Here is a 27,500-nt window from a genome sequence, read left to right as displayed (position 1 = left end):
ATGTTTCCCGTTTTTCACCTTGCATGATCAACTTGTTGCGCAACAAAAACATTTGTTGCAGGTTGAAGAAATTTGTTGCGAAAAGTAGAGCGCGGGTCTTCTCTGTGCAACTAATTTTGGCTTTGTTGCTCGTTTTTCATCAAGCTCAAACCTTGTCGCCCAACAAATATGCTCGTGTACTAGCAAATCAACCAATCAGCGCCCTGCATTTTTTCAACCCGCAACAAATGTTTTCGTTGCGGGTCAAGTTGATAACTCAAGGTGAAAAAAGCGAAACATCGACTAAAACTTGCAACGAAACAATGTTGCACGACAAGATGAGGGTTTTTGTATCTCGTCTTTCGCCGCCTTTACACTCAATCTTTTTTCTTTTTATTTATTTTTTTTTTAAATAAGAAACTGAGTTATCTGTTAGTCAGACGGATAATTCAGAAGATATAAAAATTGGTTGAATTTGTCGGTTCTGTACTCTACACCGAGGGGTTTTTCTCCGCGCACTCCGGTTTTCTTCTCTCCTCAAAAACCAAGTTGAACTTTTGCTTTGTTTTTGCTGATTTTCCGGTTTACAGTGTCCTCAGGCCAAATAGTGTTCGCTCCAGCGCTAGAAGTTCCTTTCCATTCCTTTCCTTTGCTAAGTTTGCTATATCGATTTATCACAGCAAACTACTTCAAACAATAAAATGGAGGACGAAAATAGAAAACAACCCAGACCAAACCTAGAATCTAACCAAAATGAGCGATGCAACTAACTTATTCTGACGAGACTCAGTACAAATCAACGAAGCTTTGCCCGCCGCTATTAACATTTCACCTTGCGGACAGACTCTCTCGGAGTAGGAGGAGGTCATAAGCCTTTCTCTCGTTCATTCTCTTTCATATTAACACAGCCTGCCCACAGGCTATCCAAATCTTTGCTCTCTTGACCTAAGGGACCCTGGAGTTCCTTTCAACATTTTGATGTGCGTGCGAACTGCATTTCAAACTGTTAATTGAATGTAAATGAGCTATTAACGACCATCAACCTTTGTTGTTACTAGGCTACCAAACTTTCTGTCGCAATCAATGAGGTCAAAGTCAGCGCTCCAATAATCACGTATTTGTCAGCTGAACTTTCAACAAAAATTTCATTTTCTTCGTGGTTTTCATCTGGTTTGGCGAGACGCAAGACTGACAAGTCACCAGGGAGCTTGTACTGATTCACTCCAAGCGAGTTTGTTAGAGCTGTTTTCAATTTAGTGTCGAAAGTAATTAGTAAATTGTTTTGGTTTTTGATTATTTTACTCAGTGATTGAAGATCTCGCGCCACTTTTTTAACCAATCAGAAGTGAAGCCAAAACCAGTCGTGGCTCGCGCGTGCACATTTTCCCTCGCTTTGTCTCGGCTACGTGTAATTACTTTGAGTTTTGATTAGCTTACTGGATTTCTTCCGCCATTTTTTATTGGCTAAAGTAATTACTTTGGTTTTGGTTTTACGGCACTCGATTGAAACCACAGGTAACCCAGGCTCAGTGTGTGTGCCACATAGATAAATATAGAGAACATATGAGGCGAAGTTTAGGTCTGGAAATTTGCTAGAAAATGGAAATAAAAATCGATGAAAATTACCATGTGGTGAGCTGTTGTTGTCTTTCATACGTACACGAAGTTTCGGGAAAAATGGTCCCCGTTCACCTTCCTTCATAGTATAGTGACAAGTTAGGAGACGGAAGCTAGCGTCGTGACCCAAAACAAGCACGATTTATTTCGCGAAAATCGAATCAAGTTATATGGAGCCTGGTGGCTTCGCGTTGCTACCTGAAGATGCTTCAGTGGATTCATGGTTTAGAGAAATTCATTTTCCACGAGCCTAGCGTGTTTATTTAGTGACTGGATTCGATTTTCGAGAAATAAATCGTGCTTGTTTTGGGTCCCGACGCTAGCTTCCGTCTCCTACCTTGTCACTATACTATGAAGGAAGGTGAACGGGGACCATTTTCCCCGAAACTTCGTGTACGTATGAAAGACAACAAAAGCTCACCACATGGTAATTTTCATTGATTTTTATTTCCATTTCCTAACAAATTCCCAGACCTAAACTTTGCCTCATATGTTCTCTATATTTACCTATGTGGCACACACAGTTAGCCTGGGCTACCTGTGTTGAAACTTGCTCTATCATAAATCATCCAATATGTGTTAGTCTCTAGATCCTAAAGAGAGAAAATGAAAGTCAATATATGCGCATGCGCAACTGGGACAGACCTGGACAATCTTTTTGGGACAAAATCACAGTCTTGTTTTCTCTAGGGGTCGGCTTTCCGCTCAGTCCTAGGAATTCTTCCGGTTGAACTTTAAGGCTCTAAGGTTGACAAAAATATTGGTAAAATTATGATGAAGTTCATTCACGCAAAATGATGTCCACCTACTGAGCAAAGAAAATGAATTTGCCCTCCGTCTCCCTCCCCAAGAGTTGTCGCTGTCGAGTTGCAGCTGCAAGAGATTGATGAAAACCAAGGCCAAAGCTTTATTGATAGGCTAGGTTACGTTAGACTTTTGGAAAAAAAATAAAATAAGAAATTAGATCCCCTCCCTTCGAAATAATAAATGCGTGCGCGCGTAAGACATGCAATTCCTTTTTTCACTTCACTTGCCTTACCTACGAGGTATTGTGATCGACTAGCAGCTGCGAGAGGGCGGCGAGGCTTATTTCCCTTTCGTAAACGGTCGTTGCCATTTGAAACGGTAGTTGCCATTTCTCAGAACGGTCGTTGCCATTTGAAACGGTCGATGCCATTTTTTAGGTCTGAATTATACTCATTAGGTCTAAGAACTCAAAAGGTTGCGGTTACTGGGAGTTGTGTCGCCCTGGTCATACGAGTTAGGGTTCGGGTTAAGGTTCTGTTTTGGGTGAGGGCTAAGAACCCGAGTTCGAGTCTTGAAATTTTCGGACTCTTTTTTTCCTCCAGGTTTTCTTTTATAAATGTTTTTTTTTTCCTTTTTTCCCCCACGGGGTTTTTTCCGGCGGGTTTTTTCTGGCCTCCGTCTGACAGTAGTAGTTGTATAAACTGTCTTTAAGCTCTGTCTCTTGTCTTATGCCTTATACTTAGATCTTGTAATAGGTTGTAGTATAACGTATCGTTATGGTTACTGTTGCTCGGTCTAAACTGTCAAAATAAACCTAATGGTTTTTCCTCATGTTGTGTACTGCGTGGTGGAGCTGAAATGGTCTATATACATACCTACCATTAATAGCAGTTGCTGTTCTGCGTATACGCGATGCTAAATCTCTCTAAACGATATTCAACCGATATGGAGATCGAAATGTTCAATTTAAGACATCTGCAAATATCGTTCTATCAGTAGGTAACTTCGTTGGTTTTATTTATGGACCTTTAGCAACTACCATTTGGCCTCTAATGAGAGCGTCACCTACCTATTATTGCAATGGCTTTCCGATAATTGCAGCTCGTTTCTTATGTAAAACTTTGACAACTGCCCTGGATTGAATTCGGTATAAACTGCAGCGCGCCAGCGTGCACATTAACACGACAAAAAAGAAAAAAAAAACTAAAAAAAAATCACAACAAAACAAAAAACTATCGTCCTGAAAAGACTCATCTTCCCCATACCATGACATTACGATTTTTGTTGACACAGAACAGGTGCTTTTGACTTCCCTCTACTAGTGCAAAATACGGAATACATTTTTTTGCAGTTATTTATTCAGTCATTAAGACATGGAATAATTTTCTGATCTCCTGCTGATGTTTCTCGTTTGAAAACGCAAGCGACAATCCCCCTGTCACCACTTTCATATATATTTTATATCGTCGACCTAACTTTGAAAAGTTTCCCGGCGTCGATGTCTTTTTGAGTTGTTTAAATATTGGTGTGGCTTCGAGAGACAGGTACAACCGCGTCACATTCACCGCATCGTTCGTACGATTTACATAAACGCTACCTTCCAGACGTTCTTTATTTTTCACCTTAATGTATTACCATTCATCTGTCAAATCTTATGACAGGAGGGCGAAACGTATCACCGGCTACTGAAAATTGTGTTCAGTGTTAAGACATCTTAGTGTTGCATGCTCTGGTTAGTGCTTTGGGTTGTCAACAGGTATGTATACGCGCGTTTTTTTTACATTCGATAACCTAAATTATCATTTCATTGCTGACTCTAAGACTACTAAGAAGTTTCCGATCAAGCCATCGATCTTTAGCGGTGTCAAGACCAAGACGGGTTGCCACCATGTTTTGGTTGGCAGATTATTATCTAAGTTTGTCATAGAGTGGTTAGCTTCTTTCGCAAGTTTACCTGATTCGAAAAATAAAATCTTCTAAGAAAGACGCATAATCGTGCGTGTTTAATTTTCAGGATAAACTAGCGTCTTGAAAGTAGCCTCGATAGACTTGCAATAGTTTCATAAAACGAACTTTATGGTGAACCGTGTTGACTTGCATCCTCAATGATTTAATAGGTTCACGTCTCGTCGAAGAAATTACCGCTTATCACATTTTATCTGCAAATACATGGAGAGTGAAATATTGTTTGGATGTCAATTTAAATCACAGGTGGACGACTTAAATTTATGAAAGTACTCCGGCAAACCAGTTTAGCCCTCGTTGAAAATGTTAAGTGCGCGAAAGTGTAAAGTTGTTATGTTGTTGTTTTTTCGTTTTGGCGCCATTTTCACTTCGCGCTTCAAGCTCTCAATTATTACAAGCAATGTCATACACGCGACACCAAAACAAAACTCTAAGTGACATCAAACGTCAATAATAATTTCCATGCTTTACGCGTGAATTAACTTGGTCGCTATTTATAATTCCTATTTATCAAATACATAAAACATTTCAATAGCTTTTGAATTTTGTCGCCATCTCATTGGCTGTCTGCACAAGAGCGATTGAAGTGCTTCACGTCCCACTTCATATAAATTCAGAGTAAATTCGATGCGTCCTTCAGTCGTATAAACTATAAGCTCATTTGAATTTTAACGGACGATGTGTATTTCACCAAATTATAACTTGTAGCTTGAATATTAAGGAGTGCCTGAATTATCTGGAGATACAGGACTCTTTCCAGAGACGGGACAACTCATAAGTTGTCACTAATAGTTTATGTTGTTATTCGAGGGAGATCGAGGTAAATATTTGAGAACATACGAATAACGCAATCCGTTCAACTTTCCATTGACCTTGTCGTGCAAACAAGATGTCGAATTCGGATGCTGTTCTTTCTGCTGGAGCGGCCCAAAATGGACATTCCACTGTAGACACGTTTTCTTCGGATCAAGAAATCTCAAGGCTACAGAGAGAAAACGATAAAATTAAGGTAATTTTATACTCTTTAAACCAATGAGAATGGCTGTGTTATTGGCGCAAATATGAGAAATACAAACTGGTGGCTGGTTGTTGGATCATGAATTCAAAGTCAAAATTTGATAATTGATCAGCTTTCAGAAAATCTTTGTGTTTTGATAACCTTCGGCCCTAATTACAAATTCGTGACTGAGGAAACTTAGTTCTTCAAGTTTATCCAAAAACAGAAGCTGTATAAAAGCCTCCAGCTCGGTTCTACGTGTAAAACAAGAACTTCAGTCTTCGTCTTCGAATGATACTCCAATAAAACGTATCAGCCAAATTAACCTACAACAAAAATAATAAAAGTTTAGAAGTGGTTTAACAAGAAAACGTAATGAAAAGAGGCAAACGGAAAGCAACACAGACGATGACAGCAGACTTCGATCGGATTTTGGGCTGAAAATACATACTTGCAGTTTAGCCGGATATATTGTTCTATTCCTGAGCATGTAATATTTGACGAATCATTTTGTAATCATTAACCATGGCCTGATGAATGATACTCGTTTAATTACTATGTGTTAAATGAATAAACATAGCGACCTTTACAAAAACAAGTTGAACAGAGGTCAAATTAACGCGTTTACAAAAGCCATATAAACTATATGAACGCAGTCTTGTCGTTAAATGTGCGAGAAGTGCCAGTATTAAAACGTCTTTTATTCTTTAAAACCCCGTAAACAAATCACCACAGGCACTACGCCAACGGTTTAGGGCATAAATGCACTGCATGATATAACGAATTCGAAATTAGTGAACTTGAAAATGAGTGGTCATTCCAATCGGTGTTATAATACCTTGTTTGTGGCAAAGTGGATAAAAAATGGTCCTCGAGATCGAACGATCTGTAAAAGGTAAATATACAAGTTCTGCAAGACAAAAACATGCAATTTAGTCTCAGCTATTGCCTATTCGTTGGATTTAAGTCGTGCAAATCACTTGTTTTGAGTGGAAACCTTCAATTATGCTTTCGAGGCGTAGAAAACAATATTCCACTCAAAGACTTAGGGCGCGTTCGATTGACCGTATTCCGGAATAGGAATGCGTGGAATAGAAGTTAGAAATCCTTCGCTTGTCAAACACCCGCTAAAATGCTATTTTAAACATATCTTCATTTTCCTTGTACAGTTGCTTCAAAACGCCAAACATACAATTTTAAATCATCATTCCAGGTATTCTTATTCCTCATTTCTTCGTTATTACCATTTATTTTTATTTTTTCGGCATATTAAAGAAAAACATTTCTCCATTAACGATTTACCGAGCTTGAATTCAGCATCCCTCATCGCAATTGCTGGAATACTCCCTTTGTACCTTTCGGAATCCGTCTTTAATTAGCATTGTGCAGAACTTATTAAGCGGGTAAGAGCACCCCAGCAAGTATTCAAAAAATGCCAAACAAAAAAAAAATAGTTTTGAGAAAAAGTTCTGAGTTTAATAACCTTGCCACATCTCTAGGGCGCTTTTCTTTTGTCAGAATTGGCAGGCCAATACTGCGTCAATTTGAAAAGAAAATTCAACAATTTGAAGGAAACATTGATAATCCCTTGCATTATTCTGGAGGAGTAAATATCATCCTCGAAATGTGTTAAAGAAGGCGTTGCAGAGGTAGTTCTTCCAAATGCCCGGTCTGGCCGGTCAGTTCTGTCAAATGGAAAGCGTCCTTAGTTTCGCTGAACAAGATCCTAGGAGTATGGCGGGACAATTGTCACATGAATCCAGTTTTCCCTTTCTCCCACGAGTCTCTTACAGGAGAGGGACATTGGGGGTTGCCTAGCCTGAGTATCAGGCGTCACATCTCCTCTATCTCTTCTCCTCTCCCCTAGCCCCTTAGGAGGGCCTGATACTCAGGCTAGGGGTTGCCCAATACCACATTTCCGCCCCAAAAATTGGCAAATACCGAAATACCGCGTTCAAAAGCAGTTAAACACCGAAATCGAAATTAATTAAGAAAATAACACAAACAGCGGCCGGTGATTTTCAAGCTACAATGGCCTAAGAGCTATTTCCAGGTTTGACCCTAATTAGATGCACGCGGATTTCAATAAGCGTCACGAAGTGTCCCCTTGTTCTTTTCGCCAACTTCAACATCAATGTGTCTCAGAATACAGACAATTTATGTCACAAAGTGTCCCCCAAATGCTGCTCTTTAAGTAAAGATTAACTGCTGCATTTACCCAAAGCTAAAAATAACGCTAACCTTTACCCTTACCTTATTGTTGAAAATAGTTAGCAAATGCTTGGACTTAAAGGGACACTTTGTGTTGGATGTCAAAATTGGGCGTGCATCTACTTAGGGTCAAACCTGGACATAAGTGCTAAGAGCAAGAGTTTATTCGAAATTAATGTTCTACATTTTCTCCCCCACCTTGCGCGGATTACCTTTGTGACTACAGCAAACGATTGTTAAAACGAATCGCGTGTGTAAAGCGTAATCCCGCACCAGGGGGAAAGGTTGTAGAGTTTTCAATTTCTTTCCCCCTGGAGCAACCGGAAGTCTGATAATTCCGTGACGTAATTTCTGCAGATCCCAATGTCTCTCCTATATCCCGTATCAAATGATAAAGCAACCGAACTACTGTAGTAATCGGATGGTCGTCGGTTTGACTCCGAAGCCGCAAAGGAGCATTCGGATTTTTTCGGGTAGCAGGGATGGCGCAGTGGTGAGAGCACTCGTCTCCCACCAATGTGGCCCATGTTCGATTCCTCGACTCGGCGTCATATGTGGGTTGAGTTTGTTGGTTCTCTACTCTGCATCAACAGGTTTTTTACAGGTTACTCCGGTTTTCCCCTCTCCTCAAAAACCAACATTTGACTTGTTGTGTTGATTGTTAATTTCAATTTACAGTGTCCCCAATTAGTGCTCCAGCGCTAGAACGACTAGACACTTAAATAAAGTTCCTTCCCTTTCCTTTCCTTTTTCCTTTCTGAGTACCCCGAGTCAACATCGAAAAAAAAAAAGAAACACCATTTTATACATCAGGGTTAACGTGAATATCTCTTTCAGTGAAAAGCACATTATTACGAATGTTAACATACTTTTCTTACTTCAATTGAAAGGAATATTCAAGACGGCTTAGCGAGGAAAGAATGAGGTATGTATCGTTATATGCTATTTCTGACAGTTGTAGCCTGCGAAATTGGCAGAAATGGATATTTTGCCGGCGCGGACCAGAGGACTGGGTTCAGTGTCTGGTGGGCATTATGGGTAATTTGTCGTACAAATAGTGGGCCGTTAGGGATTTGAATCAGTCTAGGTTCAGCTTTCTTCGCCTACTTTTCTTTTGTTAACTTTTCCCCTTAGCCTCCATGGGGTAGTGGCACTTGTATAGGGTTTGGAGAATACAATCCCTCCTTCCCGAAGGGTTTCGGGTTTTATCCTGCAGGTGCCCAAGTTTTTAGGAGGTCAGTACCATCAAGTATGCTAACGTATTTTTATACTGGAGCGGAGTTTGCATGCATATCGTAAGCAAAATAAACCGGCTTGTGGCGCTTGCTGTCCTACATGCCCAAGTACCTACGCAGTTGTGATGTGATTGAGTTAGTTGTGTTGTGTCTGATTGGGTAATGAAGTCAAAATGTTGATTATACGAGGGTTGCTTGTTTAGCAATAGCCCTTTTGCGTGTTGACGTCTGACTGGCTGATTTCACCACCAAGCCTTGATTTCCAGAATCAAACTTGCAAATTTTAGCTTCAGCTGATTCCCAAAGGAGCAAACTTGAAAAGGATACCCACGTGTATTCAGTATTTCACATCCAGATGATGTGAATAATTTTGTGCAAACGAAGTTTGGTGGTGAACTTTTGAGCATATGTCGTCATCATGCATAAGGGCTATTCCGAATCACAAAAATCATGGTATGGGTAACCTGCTCAAGTTTTATGGACAAGATGGCGACGGGTTACAACATTTGATGAAGAGTTCCAGTATTTCAGAATGGTCGATAAATTTTCAAATCTCAAGTGACTCCTTCGCAAGACAACAGATAGCACTCCTTGATATCCGAGTTCGAAGGCACAGCTGTAAGTTTGGATCCCCACTTTTTGTAAAAGTTCAAACATATCATATTTGATACAAATTGGCTACGCTCTCGGGCATTAAATACAACATAACGATATCATGTACTGTTATATCTCTAGATCTTTATACAAGCAATAAATTAAAACAAAAACGTTTGTGGCAATTCCGGTACAGCGGACGTACAATATCTTAATACGGGAATTAAAATGTCCATCACACCAAAAAACCTATTCCGCTCAACAATTCTATGCAATTGTCTGACACTAATTATCTGGTTCTCTAAACAGACTCCTAAAAGTGGAAAAACTAGTTATAATTTGATCTACGATCGCGCGAGAAAGAGGAATGGGCTTAATACCGGGTTGACGCCACAGATTGCTTTGCTTTGTAACAGCGATGCAAAGTAATCTGTGACGTCAGTCTGGTATCGAACTCATTCCCCTCCATTACTCGATCGTGGATGAAACTATGACCCCTTCGCCATCTTTCAAAGCAAAAAAATAAAGTGAATCTTCAATTAAAAAAGATTCCAAAGCAACGCAATATGTTTGGGACGATTTCGGAGAATAAATAAACTGGAAAAGTTTGTTCAGGTGACAGGCACTTTTAGGAAAAATGACGTCTATGGCGACGACAACGCAACAAAATAATGATATTTAACAATTATTCTATGACCGCGCATTGGATATGAGATGGTAAATAGCAAACGAGGCCCGTATCGCCAAGCTGGCTATAACCAGTCTCATATTCAACAAGCGAGAATGGAATAATTGTTTTATTAAATTTTCATTTAATTCTGAAACCTTGGACACTTGAAAGTTTGGCAACACTTGACGCAATCAGTTTCCAGATAGGTTATATGGTGTATCAGCTGATTACCGAGATTGAGTGAGCCAATCAGAAAGCTTTAAAGCGTCAATATCCGAGGTCGATAACATTGATTAGAAGGGAAAAATCGTGCTGCCCGTGCGGCACGCATTTTGTAGTACTCTTCGTAACAACGTGAAATGACCAAACTTTGAGGTTTTCACGACAACGTTCATATTTGAACCTTTTACCCTACATATTAGTACTCTGAAACAGCTGAAACATTGTACGACTTGAACGAGATGGAATAATCGAGAAGGGGTTATGATAGCACAAACTCATATTTTGAGGTGGCGTTTTTTCGAAGCCGATATATACGTCGTGAATCTTTGAGTCACTAATATATTTCACTAGAGTAAGCACGACGATGAAACACCTATTGAAATGTTGGGATCGATATTTTAAATATGAGTCTTTTTTAGTATTTATTCGATGGAGTGTGATAATGGCAACACAAGAACTTGGGACGTTTGCGACTGAACGTAGCGAAGTTGACGGTGGAAAAACCAGTAGTCGCGAAACTACCGGTTACCATCATAATAGCGACACAATTTGGACATCAGGTTTTACTCTCGTCACTACACCCCCCCTCCCCCCCCCCCCCCCACCTCTCCAGTTTAGCAGGTCAACTTATAAAATCCTATGTAATTCCAATTACAGTATTCCAATAAAATACCATAACGGAGATGCCGCCAAGGATCAGCTCCTAGAAGCAATCAAGAATCGCGACAATGCAGAGCGGGAAATCAAATCCCTGAAAATGCAACTGAACATGGCGGAAGAGACGCGTGACAACGTAAGAAAGGAGCTCATGGATTCTCACAGGAAAATGCGGGAAAGCGATGAAGCGACAGAGACGCAACGCAAAGAGAACCTAGCACTCAGAAGGCAGGTGAAAGACGAACAGATTGAAAAAAGCGCCATGCAAAAATCATGTGACGAACTTCGTGAAAAAGTGAAAGAAACCGAAATTGAACGAGCTGAAACAAAACGAAGGCTCGAGGAACTTGAAAACAAGTTTCGTGTCTGCGAGGACAGCCGAGCAACCGTAACTAGCGAGGCGAATGATCTTCGCAGTAGACTAAAGGAATACGAGGCAGAGCGGGCAGAGATTCGACGGGAGCTACAGGATGCACTCCGACAGGTGAAGATCCTTGGCAGTGAGTGTTTGCAAGGAAAACGAGAAGTAGCGGATCTTCAAGAGAGACTGTCACGTGAGGAAACTTTGCGAGAGGAAGTGCGGCATGAAGCGTATACTTTGAAGCAGAGCATTTTACGTGTTGATAGCGAGAAGGAAGAGGCAAAACAAAATGTGTCAAGACTGCAAAGAAGGTAAGAAGGTACATTTAAAATTGCGACCAAGAATCTGTTGTTGCGCAGATTGGATCCAAACCCCACGCAGTGTCTCAATGGCGTGTGTAAAGAGTCTACTTGTTCTGTCTATTTGACTGTTCTGGGAAATTGTTATTCTCGTTATTTTCGGTTGTTTTATGAGCACTTCTATTTCAAGAAACTTAACTGATTAGACTTTAATGTGAAGTTCTAGTTTTGCACCCTATATGAACCATGTGAGCGTTAGCCCTACTAATGGGAATGGCTGACCAGGGTGGAAATTGAACCCACGACCTTCGGTCGGGTTAGATCACCGCTGGTCTACCGACTGAGCTACAAGGTCAGACGGGAACAGGCCGTGGGAACTGAAGATGTTAAAGTGACAACAATGAACATGTACAAGTACAAAGAGCTGAAATATAAGTGCTACACGGCCAACGTTTGTAAAAACGTAAGCCTTCCTTGTACTTGTACATGTTCATTGCCGTGACTTTAACATCTTCGGTTCCCACGGCTTGTTCCCGTCTGACCTTGTAGCACAGTCGGTAGAGCAGCGGAGATCTAACCTGAAGGTCGTGGGTTCAATTCCCACGGTTTTCAATTTCTCTGTTCTTGTTTGGGCCCATTCCATTACTGGGGCTAACGCTTACATGGTTCACCTGGGGTACAAAATTAACACTTCACATTACACTCTAATCAGTTAAGTCTGTTGTAACCATAAGTTGACTGAATTTGAATTGGTTCTCGGCCTTTCAGCAAGGGATTTTCTCCACACGATCTTACAGTTTTCCTCCCTCACCAAAAGTCATGCACGAAGCTTATATTTCTCTTGTGATGACCGTATGGGAAAGTACAATATGGTGTAAATACATGTACATGCCTATCGGCCAATGAAGTATTTTAAATATATTCTTTCCTGATGATTAAAAAGGGATACGCCAGCGTGCCTCAACCAGTCCTATTTTGGTCATTTTGACTCAACTTCTTGTTAACGAGATGCTTCTGTGAAGCATACACTGGGTTGCCTGTGGTACGTGCTACAGAAAATCAGAAGGCACTGAATTGTGTGGTATTGAAATACAGCATTCCAGTCTCTGAAGAATAACAAATAAAAGAGAAGCGAGAAACATTGGCTTCTGGGCTGACATGTTGATAATTTTCAAGTTCCCTCACAACTTCTTTTTACCACAAGTGTGCCCTCTAAGCATCTGAAGGCTTTCTAATACTAAAGTTCACTGAAGTTAAGCCCTGCCGGGCGGGGTTAGTGTTTGGATGGGAGACCAAAATAACGTACCCCTCCTAAAAAAGAAGCATCGGACCGAAAATACTATTAACTCTAACAAATGCGAACTCAGCAAGGTACAGATCTTTTTAGCTTGCTTTATGCAAAACAAATATTGATGAAAAAGCAAATAACTATCGATACACAGTTTTCAGAAACCGGACGGTCTATCGAGAATAAAATATTTACGACATCAAAACAACATTAATTTTGAACCGTGAATATAGAATATAAAAAGTTACGATCAGCGACAAACATTTTGGGAGATTTTTGCTACGTTCAAGTAAATTGCAAAATCGAAAGTGACTTGGCCGGAATTCAGCGGGCGCCGTGATTAAGTTATCGCTGTATGTTTACTCGCCAAACAGTGAAGCATCTGTGTCAAATGATGGCAAGATACCGGGTTTTTGTAAGTTTCTTTTTCTGTCAAGTGTTATAAAGTTTGACAATGAAATGAGCGAAGTCAAAACAAAGATCACAATCGCCCAACTCTTATTTATGCAAAGTCAAAATTTACTCTCCAAGACACGTACGACGTTATTTATCACCAGGTAATTCCATCATTTTGGAAATAGCAGCTACTTTATTATTCATCTGCGTCACAAGTTTTCACTGATTTTGGGGCTCATTTTGTTGAAACTCAAGCACGCTTCCAACAGGCCTGTGAACCCTTCCTGCTTACAGAGCAATACTAAAAAACTTCTCCCATATCACATTTGAACCTTAAGCTCGAAAATTCAATACACAACATGATATTATAATTCACAAAGGCAGAAAATACCACAGAATCCTTTTCCAGCGAAAATTTTATTGAAACAAACAACATATTTGCTCTTAGAGGCGAAAACCTCTTCCTATTTCATTGCGTGCGTGAAGACAAGAAACTCAATTGTGTCAAATTACCATGTACTTCAGGTAAATACTGCTCACTTTGATTTCGTCTCGACGGGCGATAGATTGTTGTCGAGGTCCAGTACTCGTCGCTTTTGAGATTCATGCCTAGTTTATCCAACTGACTTTCCATTATTGAGCTCCATAAGGGTATATTTTGTTTAAGGATCCACTAAAACGCCATTCGCGTTGCATGACTTTCGACGCCATTGCAGGCTAAGTTAATGATTCTACTGTGTCCACCAGAGAAATCTACGCAGTTCCACTACCCTCTCGATCCTAAGAAAATACGCCCAGAAGGCTCTATACACAAAGACACCACTTACCAGGGGAGTGACAGGCAAGACTTTTACCGACACGGAAAAAAAAAAAACTAAAAAAAAGAAAAACGAGATGCTTCTGTGAAGCATACACTGGGTTGCCTGTGGTACGTGCTACAGAAAATCAGAAGGCACTGAATTGTGTGGTATTGAAATACAGCATTCCAGTCTCTGAAGAATAACAAATAAAAGAGAAGCGAGAAACATTGGCTTCTGGGCTGACATGTTGATAATTTTCAAGTTCCCTCACAACTTCTTTTTACCACAAGTGTGCCCTCTGAGCATCTGAATGCTTTCTAATACTAAAGTTCACTGAAGTTAAGCCCTGCCGGGCGGGGTTAGTGTTTGGATGGGAGACCAAAATAACGTACCCCTCCTAAAAAAGAAGCATCGGACCGAAAATACTATTAACTCTAACAAATGCGAACTCAGCAAGGTACAGATCTTTTTAGCTTGCTTTATGCAAAACAAATATTGATGAAAAAGCAAATAACTATCGATACACAGTTTTCAGAAACCGGACGGTCGATCGAGAATAAAATATTTACGACATCAAAACAACATTAATTTTGAACCGTGAATATAGAATATAAAAAGTTACGATCAGCGACAAACATTTTGGGAGATTTTTGCTACGTTCAAGTAAATTGCAAAATCGAAAGTGACTTGGCCGGAATTCAGCGGGCGCCGTGATTAAGTTACCGCTGTATGTTTACTCGCCAAACAGTGAAGCATCTGTGTCAAATGATGGCAAGATACCGGGTTTTTGTAAGTTTCTTTTTCTGTCAAGTGTTAAAAAGTTTGACAATGAAATGAGCGAAGTCAAAACAAAGATCACAATCGCCCAACTCTTATTTATGCAAAGTCAAAATTTACTCTCCAAGACACGTACGACGTTATTTATCACCAGGTAATTCCATCATTTTGGAAATAGCAGCTACTTTATTATTCATCTGCGTCACAAGTTTTCACTGATTTTGGGGCTCATTTTGTTGAAACTCAAGCACGCTTCCAACAGGCCTGTGAACCCTTCCTGCTTACAGAGCAATACTAAAAAACTTCTCCCATATCACATTTCAACCTTAAGCTCGAAAATTCAATACACAACATGATATTATAATTCACAAAGGCAGAAAATACCACAGAATCCTTTTCCAGCGAAAATTTTATTGAAACAAACAACATATTTGCTCTTAGAGGCGAAAACCTCTTCCTATTTCATTGCGTGCGTGAAGACAAGAAACTCAATTGTGTCAAATTACCATGTACTTCAGGTAAATACTGCTCACTTTGATTTCGTCTCGACGGGCGATAGATTGTTGTCGAGGTCCAGTACTCGTCGCTTTTGAGATTCATGCCTAGTTTATCCAACTGACTTTCCATTATTGAGCTCCATAAGGGTATATTTTGTTTAAGGATCCACTAAAACGCCATTCGCGTTGCATGACTTTCGACGCCATTGCAGGCTAAGTTAATGATTCTACTGTGTCCACCAGAGAAATCTACGCAGTTCCACTACCCTCTCGATCCTAAGAAAATACGCCCAGAAGGCTCTATACACAAAGACACCACTTACCAGGGGAGTGACAGGCAAGACTTTTACCGACACGGAAAAAAAAAAAACTAAAAAAAAGAAAAAAAAGAAAACAAACAAACTAAACGAAGACCTCGACTGGGTTTGCCTTATAAGGCAACCCAGTAAAAAGAAAACAAACAAACTAAACGAAGACCTCGACTGGGTTTGCCTTATAAGGCAACCCAGTAAAAATTATTGTTAAACGGAGACAAAAATAGCAAAAACTATGTATGCAAATTGCGCTAATTGATGTAAATTTTTGTAAATGTAAGTGTCCCCCAAATGCTGCTCCTGGAATAAAGGCCGGGACATACTAGGCGACAAGTCGCCGTGACAGGTCTCTGCAACAAGTTGCTCCGTGTGTACTACTTGCAAAACAAGTCGCTGCGATACGACACTTGTTCGGTGCACACGCAGAGATCTCGTATGAGGGGGAATGTGAACTAGTTTTCTAATTCAATATGGCTGACCATATGACGCTCTCTCGTTGATTCATTTATATTTTATCGCAGCGAATTGTTGCCGGAAGTGTACACACGGTGCGACAACGCTACTTTCGCAAATTTTGTCGCTGTGATTAGTCGCACGAACACAAAGTGACTTGAATTCGTGCGACTGATCGCAGCGACAAAATTCTGCCGCAGCGACAATGATTTTCATAAAATTAAGCGTGCCACACAAGGAGGATTGTTGCAGCGACTTGTCCCCGCGACGTGTCGTAGCGACTTATCGCCTAGTGTGTCCCGGCTTTAAAGATAAGCAGCTGCATTTACCCAAAGCTAAAAATTACGCTAACCTTTACCCTTACTTTATGCTTGGAAATAGGTAGCAGAAGTGTATTAGACTTGAAGGCATACTTCGTGTTGGATGTCAAAATTGGACTTGCATGTAAGCGTGCGTTCCATTGTTCGTTTTCCGGAATAAAAATGCATGGAACATAAGGTAGAAATCCCTTGTTTTTACGGTGATTCACATAAAGATTGTCAAACATCCGCTAAATTGCTATTTTAAGCATATTTTTGCTGTCCTTGCTACTTCGAAACGCCCCAAACATACCGTTTTAATAATCACTCCACGTATTCTTGTTCCGGAATAGGGTCAATCGAACGCGCCCTAAGTGATGCCTCAAGGAGCTCTCCATTTAATCGTCTCATTTAACTCACAGGAACTTCTTAGGAACGTTGAAAAAGTACAAAGGTAGTGTACCTTCAGTGTACTTTCGCTGTTTATGGCAGATAGTGCTGCCATAGATAGCGTGCCGGTAAATTGTTTGAAGGCCGGCTTACTCCAATCCGGCAGCGTAAGAAAACAACATTACCAGAAATTTGCGATGAAAGCGTAAACATTTAGGATTCAAATTGCGAGTTAACCGTGGGTCACGTTATATACCTCCTCCTTGTACAACCATAACATAATTTCTTGTCCCTTAACCTATAACTTCTTACCGAGGTTTTTACTCAAGCGCCTTAGTCTTAAATGTACTACTCTCGTTTTTTTGTCTACTAGAATCAAAGAAGCTGAAGATACTTTTGCGAGCCGAGAGAAAGACTATGAAGCGCAGCTGGAGGACTGCACCCAATTCGAAGAGAAAGCGAGGAATAAGATGAGAGAAATGGAGAATCTTTTAGAGCAGACCACATTTGATCGAGAAAATTATAAAGCTCAGCTCTCTGGAAATGATGGTAGAATAAGTGCATTGGAATCACAGATTTCTCGAATCGAAGCATCAAAGAATGATTGTGAATTTAAACTATCCAGTCTTTACTCCATCCTCCGAAGATCACTCGGTTTGCGATCGCACTCCCAACCACCGACTCCAGACGAAGATAGTCCGAAGAGGAATAAAAGATCCTATCAAGGGCGTGCGAGATCTAATTCAGGTGAGATTTAGTCAGGTTTTGACTGAGCGACGTAAACCACCTTTTCATTTCCTATAAAGGTAAGAAATGCAGAGTTGAGACAGTCATGGAGAAAAAGTGTTAAAGTGTTCCCCTTTTTGTCAATTTAAACCTCATCTCGAGGAAGGTCAGCATCATCAAACATTTCCCCAATATTTGTAGAGGGAAGTGGGCAATTTTTACACGTATTCGCAAATAAAACACCCTATAGGAAATTTCAGTAAAGAGAAGAAGTAACGTAAGAAAGTTAGGAAGTTGATGAAATAGTAATCTAAAAGGCGATAAAAACAAACAAACAAACAAACAAAATCCTTTCTCTTTCAGAGGATTCCGACGATATAGATCCAGACTCTGTAAAAGCATCATTGGCGGAGCTGCTGCAAAACCTGAAAGAATCAGAAAGGAAGAAAGAGGAAAGCTTGGTGAAACTCGAAAGTCTGCAGCAATCTGTGGCTCATTTAGGAAAGGAACGAGCTGGTCTGGAAGAAAAAGTTCGAGACGTCCATCAAGAAATGAATCAATTGAGGGATCAGAAAAGACTATTAGAAGGGAGACTGAATGGTGTTGAAACCGCATTGACATTACAGGTTAGAATTACTGACTGTAACTATTTCAGTGTGCTACTAGGACAAGACGAGCGAGTACGAACGTTTACTCGGGAAAGCCAAAATATCAAATTTTATAATTGAAGACTTTAGAACATAGTTACGTTAGTTTATAAGGCTTTGAATGATCAGAATTCTTTGTATATACAAGATCTTTTTCAAGTGCGAGTCTCTAAGATCATCTACGAGACAAATATTTTGAATTTACCTAAATGTAATACCAGCACTTATGGACTCAAATCTATTAGGTATTTAGGAATTGAAGTGAACTATGGAATAGCCTTGAGGACAAAATTAGAGCTGGGCCTAATCTGATTTGAAACAAGCTGTTGTAGTTTACCCACGCATATACGTACATACTACATGTTTACCATTTTTTAACCCTGACTTTAATGTAGATCATTTCTTGTGTATTTATTATATTTATTTAGCTCAGTCTAACTAGCACTTTGTGTGCTATATCTTTTTACTGAGTGTAAATAAAGACTTTTTCTTTTACTTTTTACTTGCTGTGTACCAAAATCGATTAGTCCGGCTGTGTGAACGTCCACCATATTTAAATTACACTTGCACAGCGTGATTTACCTCTTCACAATCACGTCACCTTGCCCTCGTTGAGTTATGGCGGGCTAAATTCGCTTAACTAAGTCGGCTGCGAGGATTAAAGTGAAAGTTTTGGTGGTTTTACTAATTGCAGGAAGAGGCAATCCAAAAAGTTGAACGAGAGAAGCACGCATTAGCCGAAAAATTGCAAATGGTAGAAGGAACCTTGAATTTTTCCGCGAGTGAACGAAAGCAGCAAGAAGGAAAGATAAAAGAACTCCAAGAGACTGGAAAAAGACAGAGAGACGAGAAAGAAGAATTGCGAACACAACTGGAAACGTCAGCAGGGGAGCTGACGAAGAATGAACTACGATTGAAAGCAATGGATGGGGAATTACAAAGACATAAACGAGTGCAAGGAGAAAAGGATGCTGAAAACAACAAATTAAGGGAAAAAATAACGAGGTTGGTAAAGAGCAACCAACAATTAGAAGACAATGTTTCTAACTTAAAGGCGGCCATGCAAAAATTAAACAGTGCTGTGGAAAAGGGGTCGTCTGAGGAGTCAAGACTCAAGGAAAAGGTGGAGGCGCTATCGGTGTCTCTTAGCGAAAGCAACAGTAGCTCGCAGAATTTACAAGAGCATATCTATCAGCTTCAGCGGGCGCTAGAGAGCACAGAAGGGGAAAAACGATTGCAGCAAGAAAGGGTGGCAGCACTTAAAGAAACGGTAAAAGAATGCAAAAGCGAGAACAAGGTGATGGCAGAGAAAGTTAGATTCCTAGAGAAAAACCGCGAAGAATCCGACTTAGTAGTAAATGACTTCGAAAATCAAGTTAAGAATGTGAAAGCTCTTTTAATTCAGCGGCAACAACGCGAAGACGAACTTCTCGAAAAACTGCATGGTTTAGAGCAGGAGGCAAACTCTCTCAAGATCGAGAACAGTTCTTTGCATAAAGTGAATTCATCGTTTGAGGTAGAAAAGAAGAACTTAGAAAAGAGCAATTTGCGAATAGGAAAAGATGTGCAGGCGCTTAAAAAGACCCTTGATAGGCTTCAAAGGGAGCGGTTAGAGTTTGAAGAATCAGTCTTTGACTCAAATCAGGAAAAAGAGGCCTTAAATAGAACACTTAATGAAGCCGCGAAAGAGAATATCGAATTAAAAGAAAAAGTGGATTCCCTGGAAAAAGCACTCCAAGCGGCGGAAGTCAAGCATAATGAGAGGTACGGCGGTAGATAAAATTCCACGTCATTGATTTCATAAAATGCCTTTTTTTTTTCTTTTTCAGGCTCAGCTGTATTCGAGTATTATGTATTTTGCATTTGGGCTATTTTACATTTCTGTGCCATTTCTTTCTTCAAGCCCTTTCTTCCTCTTAACCACCTTTTCTCGTCGCGTTTTTTTTTTTTATTTAGAAAGAGCTTTCGCCTGATCGCAGGTTACATCTAAGCGCGATCACTGACATATGGATTGGAGTACCACTCTTGAGCCAGGAGCTCTTCCCTTTTGCGCATGCGCAGACCTAATATCCGAGGCTCTGGTGATCTATATTGCGTACGGGCACGCGCACTGGTAAATTTCGACCTCTAAACTCAGTGCGCATGTTCAGAATTTAAGATTCGCTCTCTAGTTGTAGTCAGGAGTTCATCAAGGGGGCCTCTGACTCCACTAATTCCTTGAGTCAACCCTTTCCTGAGTAAAGTTATTTTTAGAAACAGGTTTTTCCCACAAAAATTACCATTTGCCCTCGATGCTGAGATATCTCTGTTTTGATTGTCTTTGATTTCACAACTGTGGACGTGCTGAATCTCCCAAGTCAGGGAGATTGGCTTTATAACTCACGGTGGGCGTACTGAATCTCCCAAGAGAGGCGCTATACAAATAAATCTACTCTGCAAAGGGTTGACTCCTTGACCAAGTATGGGAGATAAAGGCAGCGTTTACGCGAAGGCGGTTTCATTTGTGACCGCATCGTTTTCGATTTTCAAAACGATGCGGTTTCACCTGTAGTGTAAACAGCGAAACCGCATCGATTTGAATAGGGTTACTATTTTGGCGCCAAATTCGCATTGCCTGCCTGCCTGCCTGTTATAAACAGATAAACTATTTTACCTTCACAGCTTACTCGAGGTTACAGAAAAACAACAACAAGACTTAGAAAAGGAAGCTAAAAGATCACATTTAGCGCTGGAAAAAGCACAAAAAACCACAGAGAAGCGAGAGAGGGCCTACAGAGCAAAAGTTGAAGCTTTAGAAAAACAGGTAACGTAAGAAAATGATACATGAGATCAGTTCTATTGTGTTGAAGGCTACAATTTCTTGGCATCTCACATGAAATGGCCAGTATATGATAAGATAAGATACAATTCACACAGCGGAGATATCAGAGAACACTGATCGAATAGCAAAGAGAATTAACTGAAGACAGTGCGTATAACTGAATAACAATGCCGCCAAACACCAGTTAAAGTATGCAGCATTTTGAGCAGCGTTGATTTTTTTACATGCGAGGCATGCGTCAAAGCAAAGGCTTCCGAAACCAAGACTCGCTGTGCAAAATATTTGCCTGACAACGTTGTTAATGTTCCAGGTTGCAGATCTAAAGGAAGACCTTGAAAATGAACGAGAAGAGAAGATGATACAGACCAACAAGGCTGCTATTAAAAGCGACGAGATCAGGGAAGTTCGGCAGTCGCTCGGAAAATCCTTGCTAGCTGTTGAAGAGGACGCCAACAACCTAAGAAGTATGCTTGGGAAATCACTTCGGAAGATAGATCGCTACACCGACGCCATCCGACGAAACGAAGCCCCACAGTCAGCTGACACCGACGGATCGACAGTGGATGGATACATTGATAAAGCATCGGAGGAAGCGAAGTATCCTCTCTCGTCAAAACGACGTACTAGGTCCGCAGCACACTCCTCTTCACGAACACCATCATCGGAGATGATCGTAAATAACTTGGACTTGCCTCGGGGAGGCTCGGTACCCCACGTTTCGCCCGAAATCCATTCGCCTCTCAGAAGGTACCGAAGAGGAAGAAAATCTGTAAACTAAATACGCACTTAATTAAGTTAAACATAAAGATACAGTTTCAGTCTGTGGAGTTGTAATCTGATATTTATTGCATGAGTAACTGTGAGAGTGAGTTTGCATCTTTTAAATATATTTTTCTTACATTTAAATTATAGACACGTTTCGAACCTGTAAGGATGTAAATGGATCGGCCTTCTCTTGGTGCAAACAATACTGACCGCACAAAATGTAAACATCGGTTCTTAAAGTGCAAATTACCTCAACAAATTTTTCTGCCTCAGTTCAAGTTATTCTTTGCACTTTACTTTGTCCCAAACGTACTTTTTACAACCTTTTGTTAAAAACTGACAATTCTATTCGCTTTGAATGGTGTCCGAGGAGCGGGCCATAGTTTGCTCTTTCATGATCAAGTAATGAAGGTTGAATGGGTTCGAACGAGGTTGACATCACAGACTACCTGGAACTGTGTCAATTTAAAGAAGTTTTTGACGTCAATGATAAAATTAAATCCACTATTAACTCCACAAGAGTTTTTTTAGGTGATGGACACTTAAATAAATAAGAAATGTATTTAGTGTTGATCGCGATAAAAAGTAAAATTGCACAAATTCACTGTCAGTGAACAGTCTTCCTTTAAGTTAAAAGTAGCTTCAGCAGCAAGCGTTCTCGGAGCTCAGAAGAGCTCTTCGCGTGTTTCCGGCCACAATGCATAAAAATGCTCTAGTGCTCTTCTTTTATCAGGCCTTGTTACGCTGACTTGCTTCAACTGAAGCGTGTTAATGTAGTGTGTCAGCAGTGTGTTTAGATTTTCATTTCATTATGATCGCGGGTGCTCTTGGGGTTTCCAGCAGAAAAAAAAGTAAAAGTTGAGTTCCCGGACGGGATTTGAACCCGGAGCACCCACTCAGAAGGAACTGTTTTTATTCACTTAACAACTAAAGCTCAACTGGTTAACAATTGCACCGATTATTTACCAACACGAATTAGTATATATAAAAATAATTGCTGAATAAGGTGGTTAGGTCTAGTGCTTGATTTTACAATGCTTAGCTTTCTCTTGAGGTTTGGCAACCAACATTTTCTTAGCGGATGATAACACACGTTTCCAGCGGCATTCGGAAGAAAAAAAAGTATTGACATATTATTAAACAAATAATACTAATTAGCAACGTGGTAGTCTAGTGGCTAAGTGAAAGGGTTAGTAATCGAATATTCCCAGGTTCATATTCAGCGAGTTCAGGCAATGGAGTTCAGATTTTAAAAATGGATCGTCATTTTCCATAATCCCTCTCAAGCCCTAAGCGTTCCAAATTCGCGATAATAAGCTATTCAGAGAATAATAGAAACGATAGTTATCAAGTTATGCATGACTGAGTTGGCTGATTGGCTCGTCAAACTCCGAATATCCTGTGCTATTTATCTCCGAGCAACTCGGGAAAAAATGGCGTGACAAGTGAGGAAAACATCCAAATTAATATTTTGTGCTGTATATTATCTCACTGTTTTAGTATGTACTAAAACAACTATTCACCTCAGTGTCGAGGCTAGCGTTGGATATTTACTTCGTCGCTTCGCGGCTCGTTAAATATCTACCACTAGCCACTTCGGTGAATAGTTGTTAACTATCAGCCGATACTGAGGTGAATAGTTGTTTTAGTATATACTAAAACAGTGAGATAATATGGCACTAAAAGATGATTTTAACTCATTTACTCCTGCAAAGATTACAACATTTTCGCCCGCAAATTCCGTGCGAATTGCTGGGAGGTGAAATAGCAAAGGATATCCGGAGCTTGAGTAGCCAATCAGCGCGCGCGTTGAACGATATCCACTGTTTTAGTATATACTAATTCATACTAACAGCTAAAGCTCGTTTGAATAAGCAGAAAGACGTGGACACTTGCGTATAGGAAATGTGACTTCAGTCCAACAATCAGAGAGATTGGTTCCAATCCCTATGATTACACAAGTGTTTTGGTTGCCACCAAAAAAACAGGTGATTTCTCTGGTTTATATTTCATGGCTTCGATTACGAACTTATCAATTTGGCATTGGCTCGGCTTGAATCGCACGAAGCATTGCTGATTTACTTTAATGAACACAAATACATCTTGCATATGGATAATAAAATGGGAATGATTCAGGGCTTACACTATTCTTTATCCTTACGTTACGTTGACCCTAACGCAAGGTCGCAAAGCAGTTGGGCAGTCGACGTGATTAATGGACCGATTAATCAATTTTCTTAATGTGTACTCGCGATCCTATCTGTGGCAAGCACAACCTTAGTGACGAAGGTATCATTTTGGAATTTGGACAATTTTGAAGCAAATTCTACACAAATTACTGCGATAAATATCACTGCGATGTTTTTCCAGTTTTAAAGCTGTCAACATTGTTTCGGGATCCCAGCAACATAATGCCAACACTCAATGTTCAATGATCTCTTGTGAGGTAGAGACAACATGGCGGATATCGTTGTTAAGAATGGATACAACGGCTTTAAGAATAACAAGAGGTTCAAGGAAAAAATTCACCAGAAACATTCAATGTTAAGCAACAAATTACCGCCGCTGGAAAGACGAGAAAACGGTTTCATTTCGACCCTAGAAGCATCGTTTTCACCCGAAGTGCAACCATCGATATCGATATCTGATCGCACAACGACGGCCACGGGCGACATTGTGATTTTACTCGACGACGAAATTCGCCGAATTCGACAACTAAGTATTCACCTTGGACTAAATCATCGTTATGAGGTGGCGCAGTATCATAATCGATTCCAAGGCCGTGGTAAACCCGACAAACTGCCGAAGATACAAAGCTCGAAAAGTTGGATACAAAGTCACAACTGGATTAAGCGAATGGAAAACGGAAGCAGACTTGACCTCCAGAAAAACGATCTTGCACTCGCCAAGAAGATTTTTTCGCCGAGTGTGGATTTAGACAGTTTGCCTAAGGGCCGTAAAAAATTACTTGAACCCGTTAATATTCCGGCATTGGGATGCTCTTACCGGTTACCCGTGATAAAGAAACACACGCGAACAACACGAAGGTAATGTTTGCTCCATTGTTTCACGATGAAACAACTTCATTTTTGATGCAAAAATATTGGAATACCTTTCACGCGCAGGGCCATGTTAATTATCATGTAAATAGAAGAGCTATTCTTTTTAAAATAAGCCAGATGTGTTAAAAAGCCTTGCTTTTGGGTAGATATTGATCGTTTCCCAGTAAATTTTGTTGCTGCCTTATAATTATTTCATATACCTGGGAGCCAGAAGCAATTAAACTGGCCTATTTTGAATATTCTTTGCGTTCATATTTTTGTGGAACTTGTTCGACTTTTGATTTTGAGAATTAAATACTGGAGGGCGGTGATTTTTTTTAATTACTCTCTACTTGAAAGCAATACGAGAAATTTATTACAGTAACAGGTTAGGGGGACACTTCGAACTTCTCGAAATAACGACTAAAAATAATTAAAGTGACTACTCGTCTCCTTTAGAGCAGTATCTGTGTTGTCATGACAACAAAGCTCGTAAGTTTTCATTCCACATGTCGGAATGTCTTCCCCATCAGAAAAACACGACACAAACCTCGAGCGACCGTCTTGCATTTGAAGAAGGAAGAAGAAAAAAATGTTAACACGTATTTGCGGGAGAAATGTTTCAGTTTATAATTATTTAAAAGTTCACTAAACTTTAAGTACAAATGTTACTGTCAATACAAATATTACTTGTTAAAAAAAATACAAAATACATTGGGTTACTACATGCTTATAAAGCAATCAGAGCGATACCAAATTAGACACGAAACTCTTTGAATACCATGTTAGGTACGTTTATAGTGAACATTTATAGAATCTCTAAAGGAAATAGAAAAGAGGAGCTAAAGTTCCTCTTCGGGTATTCTGGTTTTCCCTTCTCACAGTTCTCAACCAAAACCAACGTTTTATTTTGACGTGCTTCGCTGAATTTCCTATGATTTGGTTTGACTTAGTCTCCTCAATTAGAAGATTACTTGAGATTTCAATTAAGTGGTTTTTAATGTTATTAAATATAAGACGTCTCACCTTTAAGCAGAAATAAGTTGGCTGCATGCTAAATTCACGAGATCCTCCCTAAGTAGCAGCTAAAGCTCGATCTAAACGTTTATTCGAATCTCTGTTCGTGTAATTAGGTTAAAGTATTTGCGTAATTTTCATTTGGCCCTCTCCATATCGTTTATGATATATTTTTTTGCGCCAACACTGCTGTTAGAGATCGATACAAAAGTTACCTTGACAATGGTGTGGTGACGACTTTGAGACGGTGTTTCAGAAAAGCATGGTACGCGATATTTATCGCATTAGTTATACACCACATCATTAGTTCTTATTGCAATGAATGATTTAAACATGGTGGATATTTAAATTGAGCACAATTTATCATCCTCTGCACCCTTAAGTTATATGAATTTACAGTAAGGATACAATCACATGAATTGTATAATCGTTGTTCCTTCATAGGACAAAAAGTGGTGCACATCCCATACAAACGTCACTGCAGTATTGACAGATTATCAATGAAGCATGCACTTATAGTGCCCACATTAAGTTCAAATGAAAGGACAGCACTTATCCACCATTTCCAGTTTGACAGTTCAGAATGTCTTTAACACTTTAGTGCCAACAATAAATCTCTAGAGACACAAAGTGCTGTAGCGAAGTGTACAAATGCTGGAGCCACCATGAAAAGGAGCTAATGAGAAATCTATTGCTTGTGTTCGTCCAGTCATGTGGCAGTGATCACGTACGTGAAAACCACCTATATGAGCGAAAATCGTCTATCACTTTGAGTCATACGCCGTCAAACACATACTCTTCCACGAGGGTGGTTTGGGGGAATTTCAGCATTCATACCAGTCCTTTTTTTTTTCAGTATTTCTGATGCTGTTATTTCTCGTTTTAACTGAAACTCTGTAAACTGCAGGATCACGACTAGGACCGTTTTGATTGAACCCAAAGTTACCGTTGCTGTAGGCGAATTAGACCACTCGCACTCGTTAGGACTGGGACCAATCAGAGCCCGGGGAATGACTGAAACTACTCCTTCAGTGATCGTTCTATCCTAGTTGACCGAATGCTATGTTTCTTGAGCCTGTTAAAGGGCTTAATCCATAAATTCGCGTTGGAAAGACCTAGCTCTAGGTAAGTCCCTGAAAAGATCAAGGGCGATTTTTCATTCGCGCAATGCAAAGAACTTTTCTGCACATCCCGGCATAAGCCACTCGGAAGTCCCGAATCCTTGAAGTGTAGATGAAGAAGTTCATGGCAGAGTTTGATAGAGCAAGGGTCCTCACCCACATGTGTGCAGGTCCCTGCGGCTTCAAAAGCGATTTACCAGCACCGAATAACGAAATCATTAGCGGAAACCAACACAAGGTAAAAATACCAATTACTATGGCAAGCGTGCAAGCCACACGAATTTCCACGCGAGCATTGACATCCACGGACAATGGTCGTGCTCTTAGTTGGTTTCGTTTCTTCTTAATTCTGCAAAGATGCACCACTATCAACAGATAAAACGTTATGACTATAAAGTAACTAAGGCCAAAAGTTCCGATAGCGAGGAACCCTCTTGGGAAGGAGGGCGGAACAACGATACCAAGAATTGGAAACAAAATCGGAAAGCCCCAAGAACATATCAGCATTATCTTCAATCCATATTTACCCATAATGATTTCTTGTCGAAGGGGAAATACTACCGCCAAGAAACGGTCAATGCTGATCGCAGCCAT

General features: G+C 40.2%; 2 protein-coding genes across 3 annotated transcripts in view; one reads left to right on the top strand and one right to left on the bottom strand.

Annotated features, from left to right (window-relative positions):
* The first annotated feature begins 3,934 nt into the window (after positions 1 to 3,934).
* LOC138051586 (rootletin-like) lies at positions 3,935 to 22,327 on the top strand. 2 transcript variants are annotated; one of them, XM_068897823.1, is made up of 8 exons: positions 3,935 to 4,099; positions 8,407 to 8,441; positions 10,895 to 11,566; positions 17,142 to 17,515; positions 17,858 to 18,120; positions 18,836 to 19,905; positions 20,803 to 20,944; positions 21,273 to 22,327. In XM_068897823.1, exons 2-8 carry the CDS (start codon positions 8,437 to 8,439, stop codon positions 21,738 to 21,740), a joined length of 2,994 nt encoding a protein of 997 aa, XP_068753924.1. In that variant the 5' UTR covers positions 3,935 to 4,099; positions 8,407 to 8,436; the 3' UTR covers positions 21,741 to 22,327. The 2 variants fall into 2 exon arrangements, with proteins under 2 accessions (XP_068753924.1, XP_068753923.1); XM_068897822.1 differs by lacking the exon at positions 3,935 to 4,099 and adding an exon at positions 4,947 to 5,317.
* A 2,250-nt stretch (positions 22,328 to 24,577) lies between these two features.
* LOC138051604 (alpha-1B adrenergic receptor-like) overlaps positions 24,578 to 27,500 on the bottom strand; it is a 4,199-nt gene continuing 1,276 nt past the window's right edge. The window contains exon 1 of the mRNA XM_068897844.1: positions 24,578 to 27,500. This exon is cut by the window's right edge and continues 1,276 nt beyond it. Coding sequence (XP_068753945.1) covers positions 26,928 to 27,500 — 573 coding nt within the window. The 3' untranslated portion in view covers positions 24,578 to 26,927.

The sequence above is a fragment of the Montipora capricornis genome, chromosome 6, assembly GCF_036669925.1.
Source record: "Montipora capricornis isolate CH-2021 chromosome 6, ASM3666992v2, whole genome shotgun sequence".
Taxonomy (NCBI): domain Eukaryota; kingdom Metazoa; phylum Cnidaria; class Anthozoa; order Scleractinia; family Acroporidae; genus Montipora; species Montipora capricornis.
This window is presented reverse-complemented; position numbering and strand designations above follow the sequence as displayed.

Bases quoted from the DNA above. Each gene is read 5' to 3' on its own strand.
- LOC138051586 (XM_068897822.1), top strand. From the start codon at position 5,198: ATGTCGAATTCGGATGCTGTTCTTTCTGCTGGAGCGGCCCAAAATGGA. The intron at 11,567-17,141 runs GTAAGAAGGTAC...TTTGTCTACTAG, and splicing joins GTGTCAAGACTGCAAAGAAG to AATCAAAGAAGCTGAAGATA. The intron at 17,516-17,857 runs GTGAGATTTAGT...TTTCTCTTTCAG, and splicing joins GCGTGCGAGATCTAATTCAG to AGGATTCCGACGATATAGAT.